Source organism: Leptidea sinapis, chromosome 3, assembly GCF_905404315.1.
Source record: "Leptidea sinapis chromosome 3, ilLepSina1.1, whole genome shotgun sequence".
NCBI classification, from domain to species: Eukaryota; Metazoa; Arthropoda; class Insecta; order Lepidoptera; family Pieridae; genus Leptidea; species Leptidea sinapis.
The window spans coordinates 8,090,350-8,111,661 of NC_066267.1; the positions used below are offsets into that span (position 1 = coordinate 8,090,350).

A 21,312-nucleotide genomic window follows, 5' to 3' on the forward strand; every position below is an offset into this window, starting at 1 on the left:
CATCAGAACTGAAGACTGGCCGTCGTCTAGTCCCGATCTTAATCCGCTGGATTATGATTTTAGGTCAGGTTCATTTTCTTGAAAGTGTATTTTGTCGCTGTAATCGAGACCAGATGGTATGTACCAACAGTAGGCAAACGAAGAGTCGGCATACCAACCAAACGGTGGACTGATGACATAAAAGAGATTGCAGGAAAATACTGGATACATAAAAGCAAAAATAGAATACTTTGGAAAAAACTGGAGGAGGCCTTTACTCTAACGAGATCCACAACTCAAAGAAATAGAAGCATAAGAAACTAATTTTACTAAACCTACTAATACTACTAATAATTCGTTTTGTGTAAATAGAGTTATGGAATAAATGAGGCTTTCTTATTATTATTAATCGAGACCGAACAATCTTATTCTAGAGCCAATTTCGGTATAACGATGACCTCTGTCAACAGCTCCAATGTTAAGTTTGCCTGAAATTTTCACCAAAATCGGTGCAGTTATTTTAAGTTAATAGGGACAACACACAGATCAATATTCAGTCATATAAGGAGATAGCGATCAGTTTAATAGAAATATAACATTTTCAATTACTTAAATAAAACAATTAAATTAATTTTAGTTGTCTTAAATTTTTTAAGGCTTATTTGCAAGGCATGTATCGATAGCAAGGCTGTACAAAGGTTAAGACACACACTTCTGATAATATATATAATGCAAACTTATTGCAGCGGTATTTCCGCAATCTGCTGATAATTTGCAAACATACCATCATATTATTACTTATAATTATATACTTATCAATTTAATAATATGCATAACACACACCTGTTCCTTATACCTTCTTTCGTACATACGTTAAGTTCCAGGATAGGCGTATTCCGGTTCAGCGCTGAGCAATTTTTATTAATTTTAAATTGTTGAACTCGACCGGGATATACTTAATAATGGCGGCCGCCGTGGTGGCCGGAAACAACATTGAGAAGCCCCAGGCTGAAGTTTCCACAGTACATCTCATCTGTATCGCTTTGACATCTACAAATGTGCAGTCCCTTGAAAAGGTCTGCTCGGATCTAATTAATGGTGCGAAAAAGCAAAATTTGCGTGTTATGGGTCCAGTCCGTATGCCAACCAAGATCCTCAGAACAACAACAAGGAAGACACCTTGCAGTGAAGGTTCCAAAACATGGGACAGGTTCCAAATGCGGATACATAAAAGGGTCATAGATCTTCACTCACCATCGGAGAATGTGAAACAGATTACTTGCATCAATATTGAGCCAGGTGTCGAAGTTGAAGTAACCATCGCTGATGGCACAGCTGCAAAATAAAATAGCGTGTTAAGTATTTGCATCACAATAAATGAGGCAGATTTTCAAAAAAAATCTGGCGCAAAAAAAGTAATAATCTATAAGAAGAACATCTCCGCGATAAATAAGCTCCATAAATGCGATGAGGCGGTGCAGTGGAGGGAAAGATACCATCTACTTAGATGGTAGTGACACCTTCTAAGGCCTTCAGAGACTACATGAGAACGAACGCTACGTACTTGTGAACACTTTGACTAATAATCAATTTTATTGAGGAAAATGAGATTATCATCCGTGCACTTTTGGATTTTCCAAACATGTTTTTATATTTATTTCAACCACATTCCCTTGCAATAATAAAATCAAAGTTTTATTATGCATTAATAGCAGCTTTTTATTAAATCTATATATATGTAAGAGACTTCCACGTATATAGTCATTCATCACGATATCTCTGGAACCATAAGGCGTAGAGACTTGAAATTTTGTAGGAATATTCCTTTCGCCGATTAGAGGTCAGCTAATTTGCTCAACCGATTTTACAAAATTCCACCCGCAAGAGTTTTTTTTTTTATTATGAACAGGACAACGTCTGTCGGGTCAGTATATTTATATAATTAGACATGACTTGAACCAAAAGTTTGAAAATTTAAACAAAAAAATATTGTTTGTCAGTCTGTCTAATATAGACCAATTTTGACGGGAGTTTTGTTCACATAACAATGGCTTCACAAAGTTATTAATATACTACATATGGAATTGTTAAAATCGATTCAATAGACAACATACACAAGAGATTAAGAAGGATTTTAATACAAGAAATAACCAGTAGTTGCAGTAAACCTGTTTGATATGAGCGTTTATTTGTGGGACCTCGTCTCTAAAAAACCCTTACCCGGTAAATGTTATGAATAACACTGGTTTGTCCCACGTTCTTTTTGCTTCGAAAACCCACAAACGACAATCTAAAAATAACATTTTATATTTCTTAGACTTATTTAAGGCTGGGGACCGAGCCAATGGCCTTGAGGAAGCGGAGCTAAGTTACCTCTCTCGCACAAGATCGCCATAGTTTTAATTAAGAATTAGAAGCATTTTTAATTTATTACAAACATAATACAATTTTCTTTACAAAACTAACAGAACTATGTCATGTAAAATAGTATTGGTGTACGATTAATAAAATTTCGTACAATTTTTATATAGATAGAATCATTAGCTCTTGGAGCCAAAATATAAATAGTTTTATTTTGGTGATTTGTGTTCGCACTGTCGGCAAAAAATGAAATTTAAAAAAAAAAATGAATTTTCTTCATATTCGGTAGATATATAATTATATTTGGTATTTTTTTTAGTTATATTTGGTAATTTTATGTAAACCGTTAAGAAATGGTTTTAATTATGCGATTTCTTGGGATAGCGCCCTGGGAGAGTTTCTTTGCGCCGCTTTTCTGTCTCAGAGCGCCATTTGTTTCCAAAGCGGTAGTAGTATCTAGTGTAGAAATTAGAATTAACCTCTATTTTGAGCAATGCACGCACACTAACACAAACTGTCATACAATTCGCGAGTGTAAGACGTAGCTTGTCACGTACACTCAACTAACATTCCTGGCCTGTTTTTATCGGTTGTCTAACAGTAAGAGACTCTGTCTGGACTGTCTGTAAATATAAAACAGATATTAAAGATTTAAATTAAATCCGCATGCCTAGGTACTTCGTTCATATATGATAATTATAAATTTTGTAGCAAGGCGTTCGAATTGGTCGAATCAAGTTCATATTACGTTTTACTTCGATTTCGTCAACAGCTATCGCTTTAGTGTTCGAAGATGTCGCGTTATTGTGAATCTACTTCAAGTAGTAACGGAAAATGGTTGAGCTGATTCCTACCTTCAATTTCTACAAAAATTGAAGTAGAAGGCAATAAGATTCTCATCTGACTACTGGACTTGTAGCAGAACTAATGTTTCGCAATGTTTAGTGTATAGCAAAAAATTAAGTATTGTTTAAAATTATTGTAAATCGCAGCACTACGGAAAAGGCTGAGCTTTAATGAGATGAAGCAACAATAAACTCATTGCCACTCTTTTCAATCAACATTTACAGCATCATCATTTTACAAATTAATTACAATGAATGTAAGCTTGTAAAGTGATGCAACAAAAACACTCAAACGTCAAATACTTTACCTCTCACACTTCATAACTATTACAATTATTTTACACTAGCTGGTCTGGCAAACGTTTTTTTGCCATATAAATTATATATGCAAACCTTCCTTCAGCTTCAACGAATCTATTACAAATGATGTCATTAAGAACATACAAACATGCATTCTTTGTTATATATATAGATTAAAAGTTTATTTCTCAGAAAAATCAACTTTCATCCATAATAAACTGTAAAAAAATTTCACGGCTGAGATTCGACCCTTTGACTTCGCGGTGTTTCGGCTTCGCAATTAAAATGATTCAACCACTGGTCCAATGATCATATGATCACTAACTTGAAATAGTCGAACTATAATTACTAGTTAGGGGTATAATTATTTCATCCATAATTTCATCGACTGTCTTACGAAATTTCGATCAGGCCACGTGTCCTGACGCGAGTTTAACATTTTATACCCTTATAAAAGTGCTCAACGCCGCTAAAGACACTTCACTTCAAAAACTGAAGTTGAACACATTAGATGAAACAAAGGTAATTAGTTCACCCATATCCTAAAAAAGACAGCATTCACCTTAACCTAGTTACCAACAGACTTCCGCAAAGTAATTAAACAGTACAATTTATTTTATGAACAATTTAATCTACTGCATCTATAAATAAAAAGCACGTAATGACAGGACAAGGCTTCGCAAACGGATATAGCAGTGAGCAACGATCAAATAATAATAATTCTAGCACACGTATCATGACCAGAATTAATTTGTCACGTTTCTTCATATATCTGATTTACAATTTATTAATATGATTTATTATATTGTTGTATTTGCGATAAGAATTGGTCCCTGCTTGTTTTGTTTTGGAGGCGCCTTTGCACAGAATGCCGGCTGGAGTATGGGTATTATGGGGAAGTGTAAGCGTGACTGTGTAACTGTCGTGAATGTGTAAGCATTTCTGTGTTTCGGTCTGAAGGGCGCTGTAGCTATTGAAATTACTGAGTAAATGAGACTTAACGTTTAATAATTAATAAATAAAGTAATTAAATTAATTAAATAATAATAAAAATAGCATTAAGTAAATTCTTTTTTGATATATGGCTACTCATATAATCGTGTAAGTGCGTTATGGTTATGATAGAGGCATTTTGAAACTACAAAATTACAACGCCCACTTTTTGTGTTATGAGATGTGCAATATCTAACTAAACATTTTATTAATAGGTAGGTACTAGTACCTCGATTGACACAAACTAAAATATTAGATTGACCATATAGTACGGAAACTATATGCGAAAACCAAACAACTTCAGTATGTCGATCTCAAAACCTAGTACTATTAGATACGACTATTCTACGACTAGTTAGATCTACATTGCTTATCTTGCTACAAAATCAATGCACGCCCCTTCCTCATTGGTTATTATTGTTACGGTAGAACAAGACGTTCAGCTGATGGTAATTGATACCTTGATTCTTTAAAAACCCAAAAATTCTGAGCTGCACTACAATTGCCCTCGTCACCTTGTGACATAAAATGTTAAGTCTCATTTTCCCAGTAATTTCACTAGCTACGGCGCCCTTTAGACAGAAACACAGTTATATTTACACATTACAATGCTGGCTAAAAGTCTACAAAAAACATTGAATTTTTTGAAGTGAAAACTTCTTTAGCATCGTTATGATTTGAACGAAAGTGGATGAAACGAAAAAGCGAGACAGTAAAAAAAGACATGCACAATTAATTCATAAGTTTTCGTGGGAAAAACTGGGATAGGAAGCATTATACAGTGCTTTGGTACCAAGCGATCATAGATGAAGAAGAGATTGCCTTATGTATGATGTGAGTATACCTTAATATATTCATACGACATATACACCAGGAGAACATAAGAATGGTAGCTGTTATAGTAATGTCATTCATAGTGGTTCAAATCATGTGTCATCCCAGCAAAATGTACCAGGACTTCATATGCAGTTTAGAGGTTGATATTAAATTTTGCATCGGATACAGCAATTCCGTTGATTGAGTTTTTGGACGCAAAATTTAATTTGAAAATGTGCAGCAGTCGCACTGTACCAACAACAAGATTAAAAACAGTAATTGACGCAGTATTCTAAAGATATATGGACCATATTAAGTATTTATTTCATATTTTAGTTACCATAAGCATCTTGTATCATTTATCGAAAATGTAAGCTCTGAGTTGGAATAAATCTATGTAATATATACTAACAAAATGTAAAATAATATCAAAATTTATACACAACGATCATTACAACTATCTTCTTCCCTGAAACTTTACAATCGTCTCATTATCTTGAGCCAAAATTTTCGAAGGTTTCACTTTTACAACGTGTGAATTGTACACATTTCATTTATTGCAACTACAGAACTCTCTCCCTTAAATGCCAATAGCTATGATTTAGTTATAGGAAGCTGTATGGATATTGGAGATTGTCTGGTTAAACCCGGTATATGTATGTATATTATATGTGACATAAGCATAGATCATTCAAATACTTATTTCTTTCAGGCAAAAATGCCGTCTCCGGTTGTCTTCGGTACACATGAGAAATGGAGAATCAATCGCAATATATTCGTACTCGGCTTTGCCTTCATGGTGCAGTTCACAGCGTTCCACGGAGCAGCCAACCTCCAGAGCTCCGTAAACACTGACGCTGCAGCAGGGACCTTCACTCTTGCTGCTATCTACTTCTCCCTGATTTTGTCGAATGTGTTTCTACCAGCGTTAGTCATAAGGTTTGTATCAACGTAATACTATTTCAGTAAGTCTTGTGAGGCGATGTATATGCTTTAAAGGCATAAAATGCATTTATTTTCTCAAAATTGATTCCTTTAGAATTCTTTTTGATGTGATTTCTAATATTCTAGATACTATTACTACTACCGCTTCGGAAACCAATGGCGCTCTGAGAGAGAAGAAGAGGCGCAAGAAACTCTCGAAGCATTCTTTATTGCGCTATTTTCAATTAAAATATACAATATTGTACAGTCTTTTCTATCGCTATAAAATAATCACAATCTAGTCCCAGGCTGTCCGATCATTTAGATATTCAGCTGTGGAGTAATAGGATTTACGACAGAGCTATTTTTTTATAAAACACTAGTTGGGTCAACTAGTGTTTTATTAAAAAAACATATATAGGCAGACTTCGTACTGCCTCAAGGGATACATAAAAGACCTAAACTTTTGTATAAAATAAACTAACAAACAAAAGCAATCCTTTCTTTATTAAAACAAATAAAAAAAAAGCTCGGTATGAATGAAATTTATTATTATTTTCTATTTATTACACATGATGTTGCTTACTTACAAAACAGAGTTTTCCTGAGATACTACTGGCTATTTATAGGGTTTCAATTTGATATTCACAGACACACACAGTTATGACACAGTCTGTTAATCACTTTAAAGTTTTCTGATAAACTATGTGTTTTGTTTTATTTTGTGGTGCGGTTAGGTTCTGCAATTTTATTCTTTGACAATACTTAAGATTTATCAATCTACTTAATATTGGTTGTTGTCAAATGTCAAATAAAATTGTTTGCGTTCAGAAATTTAATTTGTGACAAAGCTTAATACTTATCATTCTACATAAAAATAATCTGATAGATAGTTAACAACTGTAGTTAGTCTACCAACTATAGTTAGCTAAAATTAAGTTTTTTTACCTCCTGAGAAATTTAGAATGATATAATAATTCTAATTAGTTATTCATTTTAAACTATTCTTTCAATTTGATTTCTGAACGACGCGGACGGGGGACACACCCAAGGAAAAACAAAATTGTTGTTTTTATTTAATTCCGAGTATTTTCATACCTTCTCTGGGTTTTCACAATTAATTTAATGCCAAAATTAGCCAAATCGGTCCGACCGTTCTCGAGTTTTAGCGAGACTAACGAACAGCAATTCATTTTTATACATATAAATAGATTTAAATTTATTTATAGACTAGCTGACTCGACAGACGTTGTTCTGTATATAATAAATAAAATAATGTTTTTGTATGAATTTGTCAATAATATATAATAACATCAAAAATTACTTCGTAAAATATGCACCCTGCTGTCGTAATGAAATTGTTTGTGCGTCAATAAATTCTCTCATAGAAATTATGTATGGACACATCAAAGGAAAAACAAATTTGTTGTTTTTATTTAATTTAGCAGCATTTTCCTATTTATTCACAGTTTAAACCTTCTCTGGACTTCCACAAATAATTCAAGACCTAAATTGGCCAAATCGGTCTAGCCGTTCTCGAGTTTTAGCGAGACTAACGAACAGCAATTCATTTTTATATATAGACTAGTGGACCCAACAGACGTTGTCCTGTACACATGTTTTAAATTTGAAAAATCGGTCCAGTCGTTAGGAGCAGTTCACTAACATACACATGACCAGGAGAATTATATTATATGGGCGGAATTGAGAATCTAATCCAATCTCAAATTCACTGAAACAAACAAAAAAGTCATCAAAATCAGTCCAGCTGTTTAGGAGGTAGTTTAATTGTGAATCTAAACCATTTTCGAATCCACCTGAAGACACACACCAATCTCAAATTCACTGGAACACACAAAAATATCATCAAAATCGGTCCAGCCGTTTAGGAGGTAGTTCAATTGTGTATCTAAACCATTCTCGAATCCACCTGAATACACGCAGAAAGTTTCATTAGAATCGGTCCAGCCGTCTAGGTACCGAGTTCAGTGACATACACACGCACACATAAAAACGAAATATATATAATAAGATCATGCCTGAACAGTGGCTGGGACTTTATTATAAAAGTGTATACATTTACAGCTATTATGTATCTTATTATCCTTACCCCAGAAAATGTTCAAAACAAATGATAATGTAATTCTTGATAATGTTATGTATGTTCATAGGCACATAAGTGAATTTGCTAGAAACTGTCATATCCATAATGTTAATAATACCAGGAACAAACATAGACTTATACTGCCTACTACTCGGTTAAGTCGAGTTAGTAAGTCTTTTGTGGGGCGTTGTAAATCCTTTTACAACAAGCTCCCAGATAATCATCAAAACATATATAATAAGAAATTCAAAAGAATTGCTAAAAAACGTTTTTGTGGTAATGGTTACTATAACATAAATTACTTTCTTAATGATACCACAGATTGGGAATGGAGCGACCGCCATCAGGCCACATAAATTATACATTTCATTGTAACACAATTTGCTTGCCTCGTAATAGTTTTGGACATTCAATTAGTGAATGATTAAAAAGTCACTATTTCATATTCAATTTTGCACAAAAATTTATTGAATTTGTAGAAAAAACCTGTTTATGCTTTCGATCACACAACAGGAGTGAAAACTTGAGCAAGGCAAATGAATAATCATTAAATACACACAAAAATAAACAGCCTAAAAAAGTTTTCACCCCAAAAGCTGCTTAGATGGTAGTAGTAGTTTGAGTGACCGTGTGATAAGTGCATCAGAGATTCCATTTTTAAGCTCAATGTGACGGGCGCTGTGAGTTGTGCTCGAGGTTGTATTGCAGTAGTGCTTGGTAGTTCTGTGGACTCTTATTGTATTGATCATAGACTTACATTATACAAGCGTATAGATGACCTGATGTACGAGATTAGTATGGCCCTAAAACAGCTTAAAAACAACAAGGCGCCGGGTGATGATGGAATTACAACTGAGCTTCTGAGAGCTGGTGCTCCAACTCGGATGGGCAGCGTTCGGGAAGCTCCGTAAAATCTTCTCGTCCCAAATACCGCAGTATTTGAAGACATATTTTTTCAACCAGTGCTTGTTGCCAGTGATGACTTACGGTACACAGACGTGGTTGCTAACTATGGGCCTTATGAGAAAGCTCATGGTCGCTCAGAGGGCAATGAAGAGGGCTATGCTCGGAGTTTCCCTGCGAGATCGAATCAGAAATGAAGAGATCCGTAGGAGAACTAAAGTAACTGACATAGTCCAAACGATTGCGAAACTAAAGTGGCTGTGGGCAGGGCACATAGTTCGACAGAAAGATGGCCGTCGGGGCAGTAAAGTCCTCGAATCACGACCACGTACCGGAAGATGCAGTGTTGGCAGGTCCCCCACAACATGGACCAACGATCTGGTCAAGATCGCCAGAATACGTTGGATGAGGGCAGCACAGGACCGATCGTCGTGGAAATTTTTGGGGGAGGCCTTTGTCCAGAAGCGGACAAGCGGATAGAGGACCTGACAGCGCGATAATGATTAGCATTTTTTTTGTCTGTGTTTGTTAACTAGTGGATAGCTTCTTTAATCTTCAAAATAATATGGAGATAATTCCAAGGTTGTCTCACTGTTTACTACGTATCACGCTTTTCTTTGCTATTAATTATGTTCAAATTATGTTAAATATTTCATTGTCTATCTATTGTGTAGGCAGGTGTTCATGTTGACAGGAGATGGAAATCTGTGGGCCATAATGTAATAAATTGTGATATGATTCGCTCAGAAGGGCAAATGATATTTATCATCTTATGTGTCAAGGAGGCGAGTGCAGTTTTAGTGGCGCTCAGAATTTTTGTATCTTACAAGATTCACGCACGCTTAACTTGGGAGTATGACTTGTACTTATATCAACATACCTGTTGTCTTTCTAAGAAACAGAACCGGTCTCAAAAATTAAACAAAAACTAAACCAATACTTATAAGGAAGTCAATCAAATTTAATTATTAATCAATTTGAATATCAACTAAATCAGTGAATTAGATTATTTAACAATGCAAGGTTATTTGTGACATATCAGAAAAGTTGCGTGATGTTGTTAGCGGGGTCAATGGGGATGCGGAAGAGTACCTCAAAGTAGTTGCGATTAGCGAATATCTAAGCGATAGTTTGCGATGCCGACACTTTGAGACGCACTTCTGCAAATACAAGATGGTGATCACTGTCAATGTCCGCACCTCTTCGATTACGCACATCCAAAAGCGATGTTCTCCATTTAGAGTGACGAATATTTGTAGTGACGTCATAGTTTTAATTCAGATTTAGAAGCATTTTTAATAAATTACAAACATACTACAATTTTCTTTACAAAGCTATTAAAACTATGTCGTGTTAAGTAGTATTGGTGTACCTACAATTAATTAATTTCGTACAATTTCTATCTAGATAGAATAATTAGCATGGCTCCAACTGTAAAGGTTAGGGGTATCTTCGTGGTTTCTTTTCGCACTGTCTATAAAAATTTGAAATGTAAAGAAAAACTGAATTTTCTCCTCATATTCTGTAGATATATAATTGTTTATTGTAAAAATAAAAGCTTTATATAAACCGTAAAGAAATGGTTACAATTATGCCCTATTTTGGCGATTTCTTCGAATAGCCGCAATAAATAAATTTGCAATGCTCACGAAGTACATCTGCTTTATAAGATGTACGGAAATTCTATGATATATCAGTGAGAATCGAACCCATTAGCACTATCGGATACAAGGCCACAAATCTCCCGTCCCATTGTACTCTGTTTTATGATTATCAAACAGAAACAACGTAATGAGGTATATTATAAGGTCAGCGGTACTCATTCGAACATTGAATGCTGGTACCGGGTCAATGTCTCTCCAATTACCTATACTTAGCCCTAAATACTAAATTAATTTCTAACATACACAACTTGAACAGGTTTACTCAACTTCTTAGCTTTATGGGCGTGTGCAAAAATACACGTTTCACATAATTACATGATTATTTTAATATGTTCACCGCTTTTTTAAATTTCAAATTTAAATTTTCTGTTTCTGTGTATACCTAGTCTTGCCATAAATAATGAAACAAAGATTCATTTATACCTATTACTTCTTTTGTTGTAACGAAAACTCTTGAAAATATTGACGTATCGAGACCACTTTTTTACTAGCTTCAGAATACGTTGAACTGCTTTCCTATTTTATCTCAATAGCCTTAGCTTGTGTGTTCTATTTTAATAAAAATATTTTTTAATTAATTTTTGTAGTACCTAAATCATCTGGATCTTAATTACTAATATTATAAATGTAACAGTTTTTAGGTTCATATGTTTGCTTCGTAATAATAATAATTTCACACACACACACAACTATACAGGATGTCCCAAACTTATGGGACATGAAGGGAAAGTACATTAAATATCGTAGATAGGGTATTTTACTGAAAGAAGACCTTATGTCATTTTTAAAAGTTAGTAATTCTGCATTCAAAGATTTTATAAAAATTAGGTACTTGCCTCGTCTGGGACTCGAACCGACTTAAATGTAAAAAAAACACCCCTACTTTTACGATGCCAATCGAAAGAATAGCCAAAAACTAATAACTCTTCTTAAGTAACATAGTATTTTAAAAGAAAGGAGCAACGTAAAATGTTTAAGTCAAATTTCAAGAAAGTTATTTATTGCCGACGACGACATCCGAAAAGTAGAGATATTATCATTCCATAGATAGCATTGATTATTCGTAAATAAGTACCCACTTCATAATTAAAATACTTTATAGCATAGTTTTTTTTACTTTAAAAGCGATACGAGAACGTGGGCGAGCTACAAACAGAATTGTGACATATCATATCGAGTATTCACCATAAAATTATAAGAAAATCAAAAGGCAGCGGACTTATTAAAAGATTGGCGATTTGCGTAAGACAGGAGGGATCACATTTTGAGCATTTAATTAATTAATATATAAAAAATACTCACTTAATTGACTACTTTCTCATATCTACATATCATAAAAGTAGGAGTGTTTTTTTTACATTTAAGTCGGTTCGATTCCCAGACGAGGCAAGTATTTTTTAGAAAATCTTTTTTTTTTCTTCAAATTACTAACTTTTAAAAATAAGATAAAGTCTTCTTTCATTCAAATACTCTATCTACGATATTTAAGGTACTTTCCCTTCATGTCCCATAACTTTGGGACATCCTGTATACATAGACTTGCAATAAATACTGAAACAAAGAATAACAAAAATTTTCTATTGCAAATAACACTTAGTACTTTTACAGTGTGTTAGTTTAATACATAAATATAAAACAATTTAAAATAAAAGCTTATTCGAAGTGGTCTCCATTGGCTGCAATACAGTCCTTTAAACGTTGAGGCGAGTTATCAATAGAAGCACGCACTTATTCCATTGAAATATTCTTCACTGAAAATCGTACGGATTGTTTAAGCGACTCCAAATTATCATGACCCTTAGAGCAAGCCAAGAGAAAATTTTAAAGGCTTCCCGATAAACTTCCCGAGAAACGTCACCTGTACGATTTTAATGCAATTAAAGCCGGCTCAAGATTTATATTAAAAACTAGTTGACCCGACAGACGTTGTTCTGTATATAATAAATAAAATAATGTTTTTATATGAATTTGTCAATAATATATCATAACATCAAAAATACTTCGTAAAATATGCTGCCTATTGTTGTAATGAGATTGATTCACTTCCGCAAATAATTCAAGACCAAAATTAGCCAAATAGGTCCAGCCGTTCTCGAGTTTTAGCGAGACTAACGAACAGCAATTCATTTTTATATATATAGATTATATTTTATAGCTCTGAGAATTATTCAATGTAGGATTCTAGTATTTCTACTTGTACTAAATCGCAAGAAAATTTTCTTCCGACTTTTAAGTCTAAAAATTCTCATATATATATGTCGCAGGGAAATGATAATAAGAGAGATTTGGTCAATTCCCTAAGTAATTTGATCAAATCACGGAGTATGTTTAAAGAACAACACAATTTTATCATTTCTCTAAACAAATCTAGTGATTTGATCAAATACCAGGGTTGGTTCGGTGAAAATTTATCAATTTGAAACGTAAAAAATTGTTTAGATTTGCAAGTGCGACACTCAAGTCAATTTCCTAATATGCAAATATTGGGGTTGAGCAGGTTATCAACTGTAAAGTAGATCCTGTAGATGAAGCCACAACCTGAGAGTTGAACAAAGCATACAAGATGTTATGAACGATACGTCACTCGAACGGTTGGCTTAATTGGTAAGAGCGCTCGCACGGAACGCGAGAGGTCGCTAGTTCGAGTTCCGCATCGTTCCTAAAATTTCGTTTTCAAATTTTGTTTGTGTAATAAATTTAATCCCAGACCATAACCCACGGTTATCACTTTGAAACTTAACAAATTGGTTATGATGAGGATGATTCATAGCCATTTAGAGCACAGCATTCGTATAATAAAAAATATCTAATTCGATAAAAATAACAATAAAAAGCAAAATCCTATCGTAGCATATGAACACCAAACACGTGCAATTTATTTCGAGTATGTGACACGCCTAAATACAGCTACCGACACGCAATTCAACAAAACGGTACGAAGGAAGGAAGGAGAGATCCTTCAAACCGTCACTATTTATGCCTCAATCATCGCTTATAAAGTTTTATGCTATATTAACTTTTTGTTTCAACTTACGTGATACTTTCGAGTATTTCTATTGCATAACCTTGAATAGATTATTTAAAAGTGGTAAACTTTTTAAGATATAATCATGTTGATTTAGAAAAAGTTTCTTACAACTTTTTCTCTCTCCACTCAACTATTCCAAGTAGTAGTATTGTTTTATAACCCAAATCAATAAATTATTTTTATTTTGATTTTCTATGTATAGATTCCTAATTGGGCCGTTGCTATAACAGAAGCTCACCCTCGAGGATACTCTGTATCATCAGAGAGATGTCCTCTTCTTTAAGTCTGTTTTGACTTTTACTTTATGTTTTATGATTTTTTTTTATAATAAAGTACAATACGACATATATGAATATGAGTTTTGTCATGCAGTCTTCTCGACATAAAACTGTTTTCTGTTTAAAGTATTCTTTACGAGAATATTTGTATAAAATTTGTTTGGCCTTAGCACCTCTCTCATAGGAGTATTAAACTATGATGCAGCAAGAAATTTTGTTTAAGTGCCACTTTTGCTCGTTTAATTACAGCATTATCATATTTTCAAAGTCAAAGTTATAAATACTTTATTGAAATAAAATGAAATAGATTGTTCGTCAACTAGTGGGAGGCTCCTTTGATCCTGATAATACTGAGCGGCGCTGCATTGAAATGGGCAGGGCGTATCAATTACCATCACAAAAAAAAAAACAATTTAAATACAGGCAGAACTCACAAAAGTTTATAATAAAAAATATAAAACAATATGTAGAGTTTAGAAACTGTATTAATTTTAAAAATAATGCAATCTAGTTAAAATAATACAAGGTTGAGTCATAAAATTTATAAAAAATAACAACAATAGGTACAATTAAAATCCATATTGTAATGTAGTTTACATAATCATTTATAATATTGTAATAGGCCTTCGATAATATGAGTCTGCGTAAATAAATGATTTAAATTTATTTATTGAAAAATTTGTTACGCTTTTGGGTAATTAATTGTAAAATTTAATACCATTTCATGGAAAAGAATTGTTTATTTTACAGAACCTATTAGGCCACTATCAGCTTGTAGTTTTTTTTATGAAAATTAGGGACGTGACGAGCAGGACGTTCAGCTGATGGTAATTGATACGCTCTGTCCATTTCAATGCAGTGCCGCTCAGTATTATTGAAAAACCCAAAATTCTGAGCGGCACTACAACTGCGATCGTCACCTTGAAACATAAGATGTCAAATCTCATTTGCCCAGTAATTAGTTAACTAGCTACAGCGCCCTTTAGACCGAAACACAGTGATGCTTACACATAACTGCTTCGCGGCAGAAATAGGCGCCGTTGTGGTACACATAATCTAGCCGGAATCCTGTGCAGTGGATCCTCCCAATGGTAGTATTCGTTAGTTATTTCTAGTGTTTAAATTATGGTGGTCGCTAATTTTACTATGTAAATTATAACGTTTATGCACGAGCAGGTTGTTATAAATATATTGGCCATACAACATGTCAACTTGTTTAACTTCTTGTAGATGGCTGGGATGCAAGTGGACAGTGGCCGTGTCGTTCATTGCGTATATGCCGTTCATAGCTGCCCAGTTCTACCCTCACCTTCACACCCTGGTCCCTGCTGGAATGATGGTGGGCTTCGGCGGAGGACCACTCTGGTGTGCCAAGTGTACCTACCTCTCTGTCGTAAGTGTTCTAATTCCAAATCATATATCGTTTTTAAGGGACCCTATTAGTATGTCAGCGTGCTATATCTCACAGACTGCAATAGTTATAGTTAAGTATGTTTTATATAACCACTTTAACTGACCCGGTAAACGTTGTTTTGTCATATATATTAATTACCCGGCGCCCGCTCATCTAAGTACCTTCACTGATTCACTTGTATTGTGAATATATAGGTATTTCGAAGTAAAAAAATATTAATTCGAGATAAATTATTACCAAGATATCATATACGATAACCTTCTTCTGGTAACAATCTTATGGTATAAATATAATTTCGATCGGTTCAGTAGTTTTTGCACTATAATCGAACAAAAAACTGGCGCTCCAAATATTAGTAATCGGTTCTTAAGTTGCTTTATGTAGAATAGGTAAGAAAGAGACCGTAAATCTGCAGTCATTTTTTGTGGCGAATAGAAAACAGAAGTATTACTTATTAATTTTTCTTAATATTTTGGCTTGGTTTCTAAGTAATCCTAAATAAGGTAATTGTTTGATAAAGCACCTCCAACTTAACACCTTGCTGTGGGAGGCAACCATACCGCGTGAAACACATAAGACCTTGACAAGCTCTAGTCCTAGATCCTGATGACGACATCACCGTCACGAACACAAAACAGACACTATCAAAAACGCTTAACAACCTTTACTTAGCTTAACCTTAACGTTAGGCCCGGTTTCGATCCAGGTCCAGTAGGCCCCTCTGCACAGGATGCCGGCTAGATTATTACCACAACAGCGCCTATTTCTGCCGTAAATCAGAAGAAAAAAACCCACCGACAGTCTGAAGTTCTGGTATCAGTTTGGAAACCGACCTGGAACATTCCATTTGTCCAATCCGATTAAAAAACCGTGTACGACGCTTTCATCGGAAGTTTTGTCACTGCGAATTTCCAATCAAAGTGTCGGAACCGACACTCGATCGGTTAGTGGAAACGAGTCTTGAGGCATATATTGTTGACGTCAGCTAACCGCATGCCCTGCCCGGCCATTTTCGTTTCGCTGTTGGAATTGGACGCACGGCATGGTGATTGATCCAGTTAATTGTCGGTAGAAGTGAACACCTACGTCCGACAACCGACTTCTGACCGAAAGTTGGATCCAACCTAATAGAAACCACGCCTTAGGTCACTGTACCACCTTCGAACACTTTGAGGTATAGACGTTATGTTTCAAGCAAGCTTCTGTGGCAAGGCTTAAGCCTTTATAGATTATATAGATTATATTTCGTAAAATATGCACGCTGTTGTTGTAATGAAATTGTTTCACACCGTGCGTCGATAAATTCTCTCATAGAAAACAAACAAAACAAATATTGGAAATAAATATAATTTATTTAGATTGTAAATTTTCTCCCACAATGACTTCCAAGCCACTTCGTCAATGGTGGGTGAATTAAGGAACGCAATTCTTACATAGTAATACGACTTTATTTCTTGATCTGTCTCTCTCTGGTCATTATTGCGGTTAGCTCTTCGCACGTTTTAGTCAGGTCGTCTTTTCCTCGGCATTGTTAATTGTACTTAATTAAAGTGAGAAAAAGTTCTCGCGCACTAGTAGTGAAGTATCACAATCACAAAAGATCAACAAAATAAATAGTATTTAAAAAGTACTAAAACACAAAACATAAAACTGCTTAAACATTAATGATTAACGAAAAGAAAAAGGCGCTACTGTTGTACTCATGTAGCCAGCATATGGTGCAAGAAGCCTTTCACTGGTCAAATTTACTGTTGAATTTTCACTTTCAGCTATAGCTAGGCCAAGGTCCAAGTCTTGCAGTGACGGCAATTTGCGGTACGCTTAAAACCACTTGGCGACCCCTGCGCGAATACATAAAAATACTAAAAAAAAAAATAGTAAAGTACATGAGAGCTTACTATCCATAGACAAATGTCGATAATTTTTTAAACCAAATAATATAATATTACGATGAAACCCATTGGAAAAGGAAGGCAATAAAACAAAAATGAAAGGAACAATGTGTGTTCTGAGGTCGGGAAGTCGAGAAGAGAGGGGGGTTAAGGGTAAGAAACGGTTTATCTCGATATCCGACGAAACTACAAGTCCTATGGAAAAAAGTTAAATAGCAAAGTTCTAGGAATTAAAAAGGCCCACAACTTTTGACTACTGGCGCAATTTGCGCATGCGGTATCTAGTTTGAGCTCAGTGGAGACCAATGCTTAGTCAAATTCAAATTCAAATAGTTTATTTCTCAAAATAGGATAACTGCATCACTTTTTGAAGTCAAGAAAATATACAAATAATACAGTCCTACTGCTTATAAATTAAAATAGTATGCAGGTTTTAAAATTATTTACATTGCTTTAATCCCATGCACTTTTATCTGTTATATAATCTTTAATTGTATAATAAGCTTTTTTAAAAAGTTTCTGTTTAACAAATATTTTAAACGTTTTTAATTGTAGATTGCAAATTTCTTCTGGGATTGTATTATAAAAACGGACACATTGTCCCCTGAATGATTTGTCTATTTTCGTTAGCCTTGTGTGAATCAGAGCAAGATTATGTTTATTTCATGCAGTTATGAATGTCACTGTTTTTTTTAAACGATCTATATTTTTATGCACAAATATTAGGTTTTCAAATATTTATTGACATGGTACTGTGTATATGTTGATCTGCTTAAATTTATCTCTCAACGAATGTCTACTGGACAGATTGTAGATTGCTCGAACAGCTCTTTTCTGCAGCACAAAAATCGCTTGAATATCACTAACGTGTCCCCACAGTAATATACCGTAGACATAACAGTATGGAAATAACTAAAATATACGACACGTGCCGTGTCTTCGTTTGTGAGCTGGCGAATTTTCCTTACAGCAAATGCTGCAGAACTAAGTCTATTCTCCAAACCAGCTATATGTGGACGCCATTGGAGTTTTGCGTCTAAAGTAATACCCAAAAAAACTGTGGTGTCTACAAGTTCCAATCTAAACTAGGGTATGAATTTTTAGCGCCGCATTTTCAAATAATATACACTGGCCTTCAAAAGTAAGTATCACACTTTTAAAATTGGGATAACGTTTTAAGTTCACAAGATATACTTTCGAAATAAAAAGGACTCCAAAGAGAATTTAATTTTGCACATAAAAACTTTATAGTCGGTAACCTTCTTTTAAGAATTGGCTGAAAAAAAACTTCAAAAACAAAATCATTCCTTTTTCAAAGTGGACGTTTCCGAATTACAATTTTACCATTCACATTTTTCTTTCTGTTTTAAATTTTTTTCAAGATCGATGGGTCTTGTTATTGAAAAATTTATGCTAAAAAGCACATAACATTTATTTATCATGCCTCTTTCAGTTGAAGAATGTGCTAGGATCATGGCTTTTCTGGAATGGCAGACCCAGGTGTACCAGTGCCCGAGAAGATCGTTATATTATTTCCACTGTGTTAAGAAATCGCCACCAAAATGCAGTTGAAGTCCAGCAACAGCTACTTCCCGGAGGGACTACATTAGTGACAGTACAGTGAGAAGACTTGCTGAAGCAAATTTGAAACCCCGAAGACCAGCGAGTGGCCCAAAACTCGAGAGACAGCATCGAGTAGCGAGACTGCGATACGCATACAGTGGGATGAAGAAGAATGGTCAAGAATTTTGTTTGCAAATGAGTCTCGATTCTCCCTTTACACTTCTGATGGAAGGCGAAGTGTTTACAGGCGACCTGGTGAGTGATACCCTTCAAGCCATCTCAGAAAGAGTCCAATACGGTGGAGGCAGTGTACATGTATGGGCTGGCATATCTTCAGAAGGTCGCAAAGAGCTAGTAGCCATAGAAAATGGCACCCTCACTGGGCAAAGATATGCTCAAGAGATTCTCAATGAGTATGCAGGGCCGTATTTAGCAAATATGGGTGATGGATCGATGCTGATGCATGATAATGTCCGGCTACACACGGCTCATATCGTACAAGAGTATATTCAGGAGGTCGGTATCAGCGTGATGGCTTGGCCATCAAGAAGTCCTGATCTCAACTCTATTCGAACACGCCTGGGATGAGCTTGGGAGGCTAGTCAGAAATCGCAGACCACCACCTACTACCCTCAGTGCACTAAAGCAGGCCCTTGTAGAAGAATGGGAGAATATTCCCCAACATCGGCTCCGAAACCTAGTGTTCAGTATGCCAAACCGGCTCGAAGCTGTAATCAGAGCTCGAGGAGGCAATACCAGTTATTAAAAATTAAATAACATGTAATACATTTTAGTTGAATTTTTTTACACTAAACTAAAAATGTCTATTTTCATTGTTTTATCTTTTTTAAGTTAAAAATGTTACTAATGTATTATTTTAGTTTCTAAGAATAAAAGCCTAGAAAATTTGCAACAAAACGTTTTTAATCTTAAATTTCTACCTTCTATAGTTAAGAAAAAAATTTAATTTGAAAAGTGTGATACTTACTTTTGGAGGCCAGTGTAGTTATGTTATTACAAATCATTGCTTACATCTGTAGCGATATAAGCTAAACAGGTATTGTTGGTTGGTTTATAAACCAACATTATTACGGAATACCGAATATACTACGCATTTATCTAAAAATTAAACATAAGTCGAGGTATTTCATTTGAATTTAAGATTTTCCGTGTTAAGGACATGCATTAACTCTAACTTTGCTACATGTGATGTCAATTGAATACATTATTGCAATATTTACATGCAAACGATCAGGCTGCGATTTTTTTTACAAATTACTGTCCGTGAATGTATTAATAAGTAGATCCTGTTCTTTAGTATTCCATTCTTAAGTTGATGATAATTTGTATAATTTTATAACCTCTTGTAGTTGTGATGGAATGTTCAAGAAATAAATTATCTAGATTATGATTGTACTAAGTAACCACTTTTGTTTTAGTCATGGTATTATTAAGAGAGTAAATAAAACAGAACCCCGTGAGACACTTGCGTCGTACCATCTTTTTTTATAAAAAAGAAAGAAGCCCGCTGAGCGACTTGTGCCCGTTCTTCTCAGGTCTGAGGCATACTTTTCGAATGGGAAGTTTCTGACTTTCAATAAGTGATATTAATTATTAAATTATTAAAACTTTTGTGAGTCATTATTAAATTATTTATTAATCCGGCTTTATTCACGTTTGATCGGAGTCGTACTCGTAGTAAGAGGCGGCCTTATCGCGAACCGGATTTATAAATAATATTAATTATATCCTTTTTTTAATAAAAATATTTGAATCGTCTTTGGTTAAAACCCATTTGTATCCAAAAAATAATTCTCATGGAATAAATTTTGATAAAATACATACCCGGCATTTTAGTTTCAATTATTAGCAAAGTTTACCAGAACATCTGGCACGTCAATGTCAAACATTGTTCGAGATTGGCATGAGTACGCCCACTTGGGCGAAGTATTAGCTGCCGCACTTTTCGACTACACCTGCAGTATCTAGTTGGAGCGCACCAGAGAGCAATCCTTAAGACTGGGGAACGAGCCAATGGCCTTGAGGAAACAAGCGGGGATAGCTTACCTCTCTCGCACAATATCGCCATAGTTGTAATTCATAATTACAAGCATTTTTAATTTATTACAAACATAATACAATTTTCTGACTTTTTTGACTTTAATGAATCTCATGGCTTGGCACATGAGCATTAAAATATTTATAAATCGATATTATAAACGTTATTACAAACTTTGAGCCCACTGAG

At 34.6% G+C, this 21,312-nt stretch overlaps 2 protein-coding genes across 2 annotated transcripts in view; both read left to right on the forward strand.

The window, feature by feature from the left end:
* LOC126979631 (UNC93-like protein) overlaps positions 1-21,312 on the forward strand; it is a 51,342-nt gene that overhangs the window by 10,190 nt on the left and 19,840 nt on the right. The window contains exons 2-3 of the mRNA XM_050829069.1: positions 6,007-6,233; positions 15,426-15,588. Of these exons, the coding sequence (XP_050685026.1) occupies positions 6,013-6,233; positions 15,426-15,588 (384 nt within the window). The 5' untranslated portion in view covers positions 6,007-6,012. The remainder of the gene's footprint in view (positions 1-6,006; positions 6,234-15,425; positions 15,589-21,312) is intronic.
* Positions 942-1,325, forward strand: LOC126979331 (40S ribosomal protein S20-like). The gene has a single exon (XM_050828574.1). It carries the CDS (start codon positions 942-944, stop codon positions 1,323-1,325), a length of 384 nt encoding a protein of 127 aa, XP_050684531.1.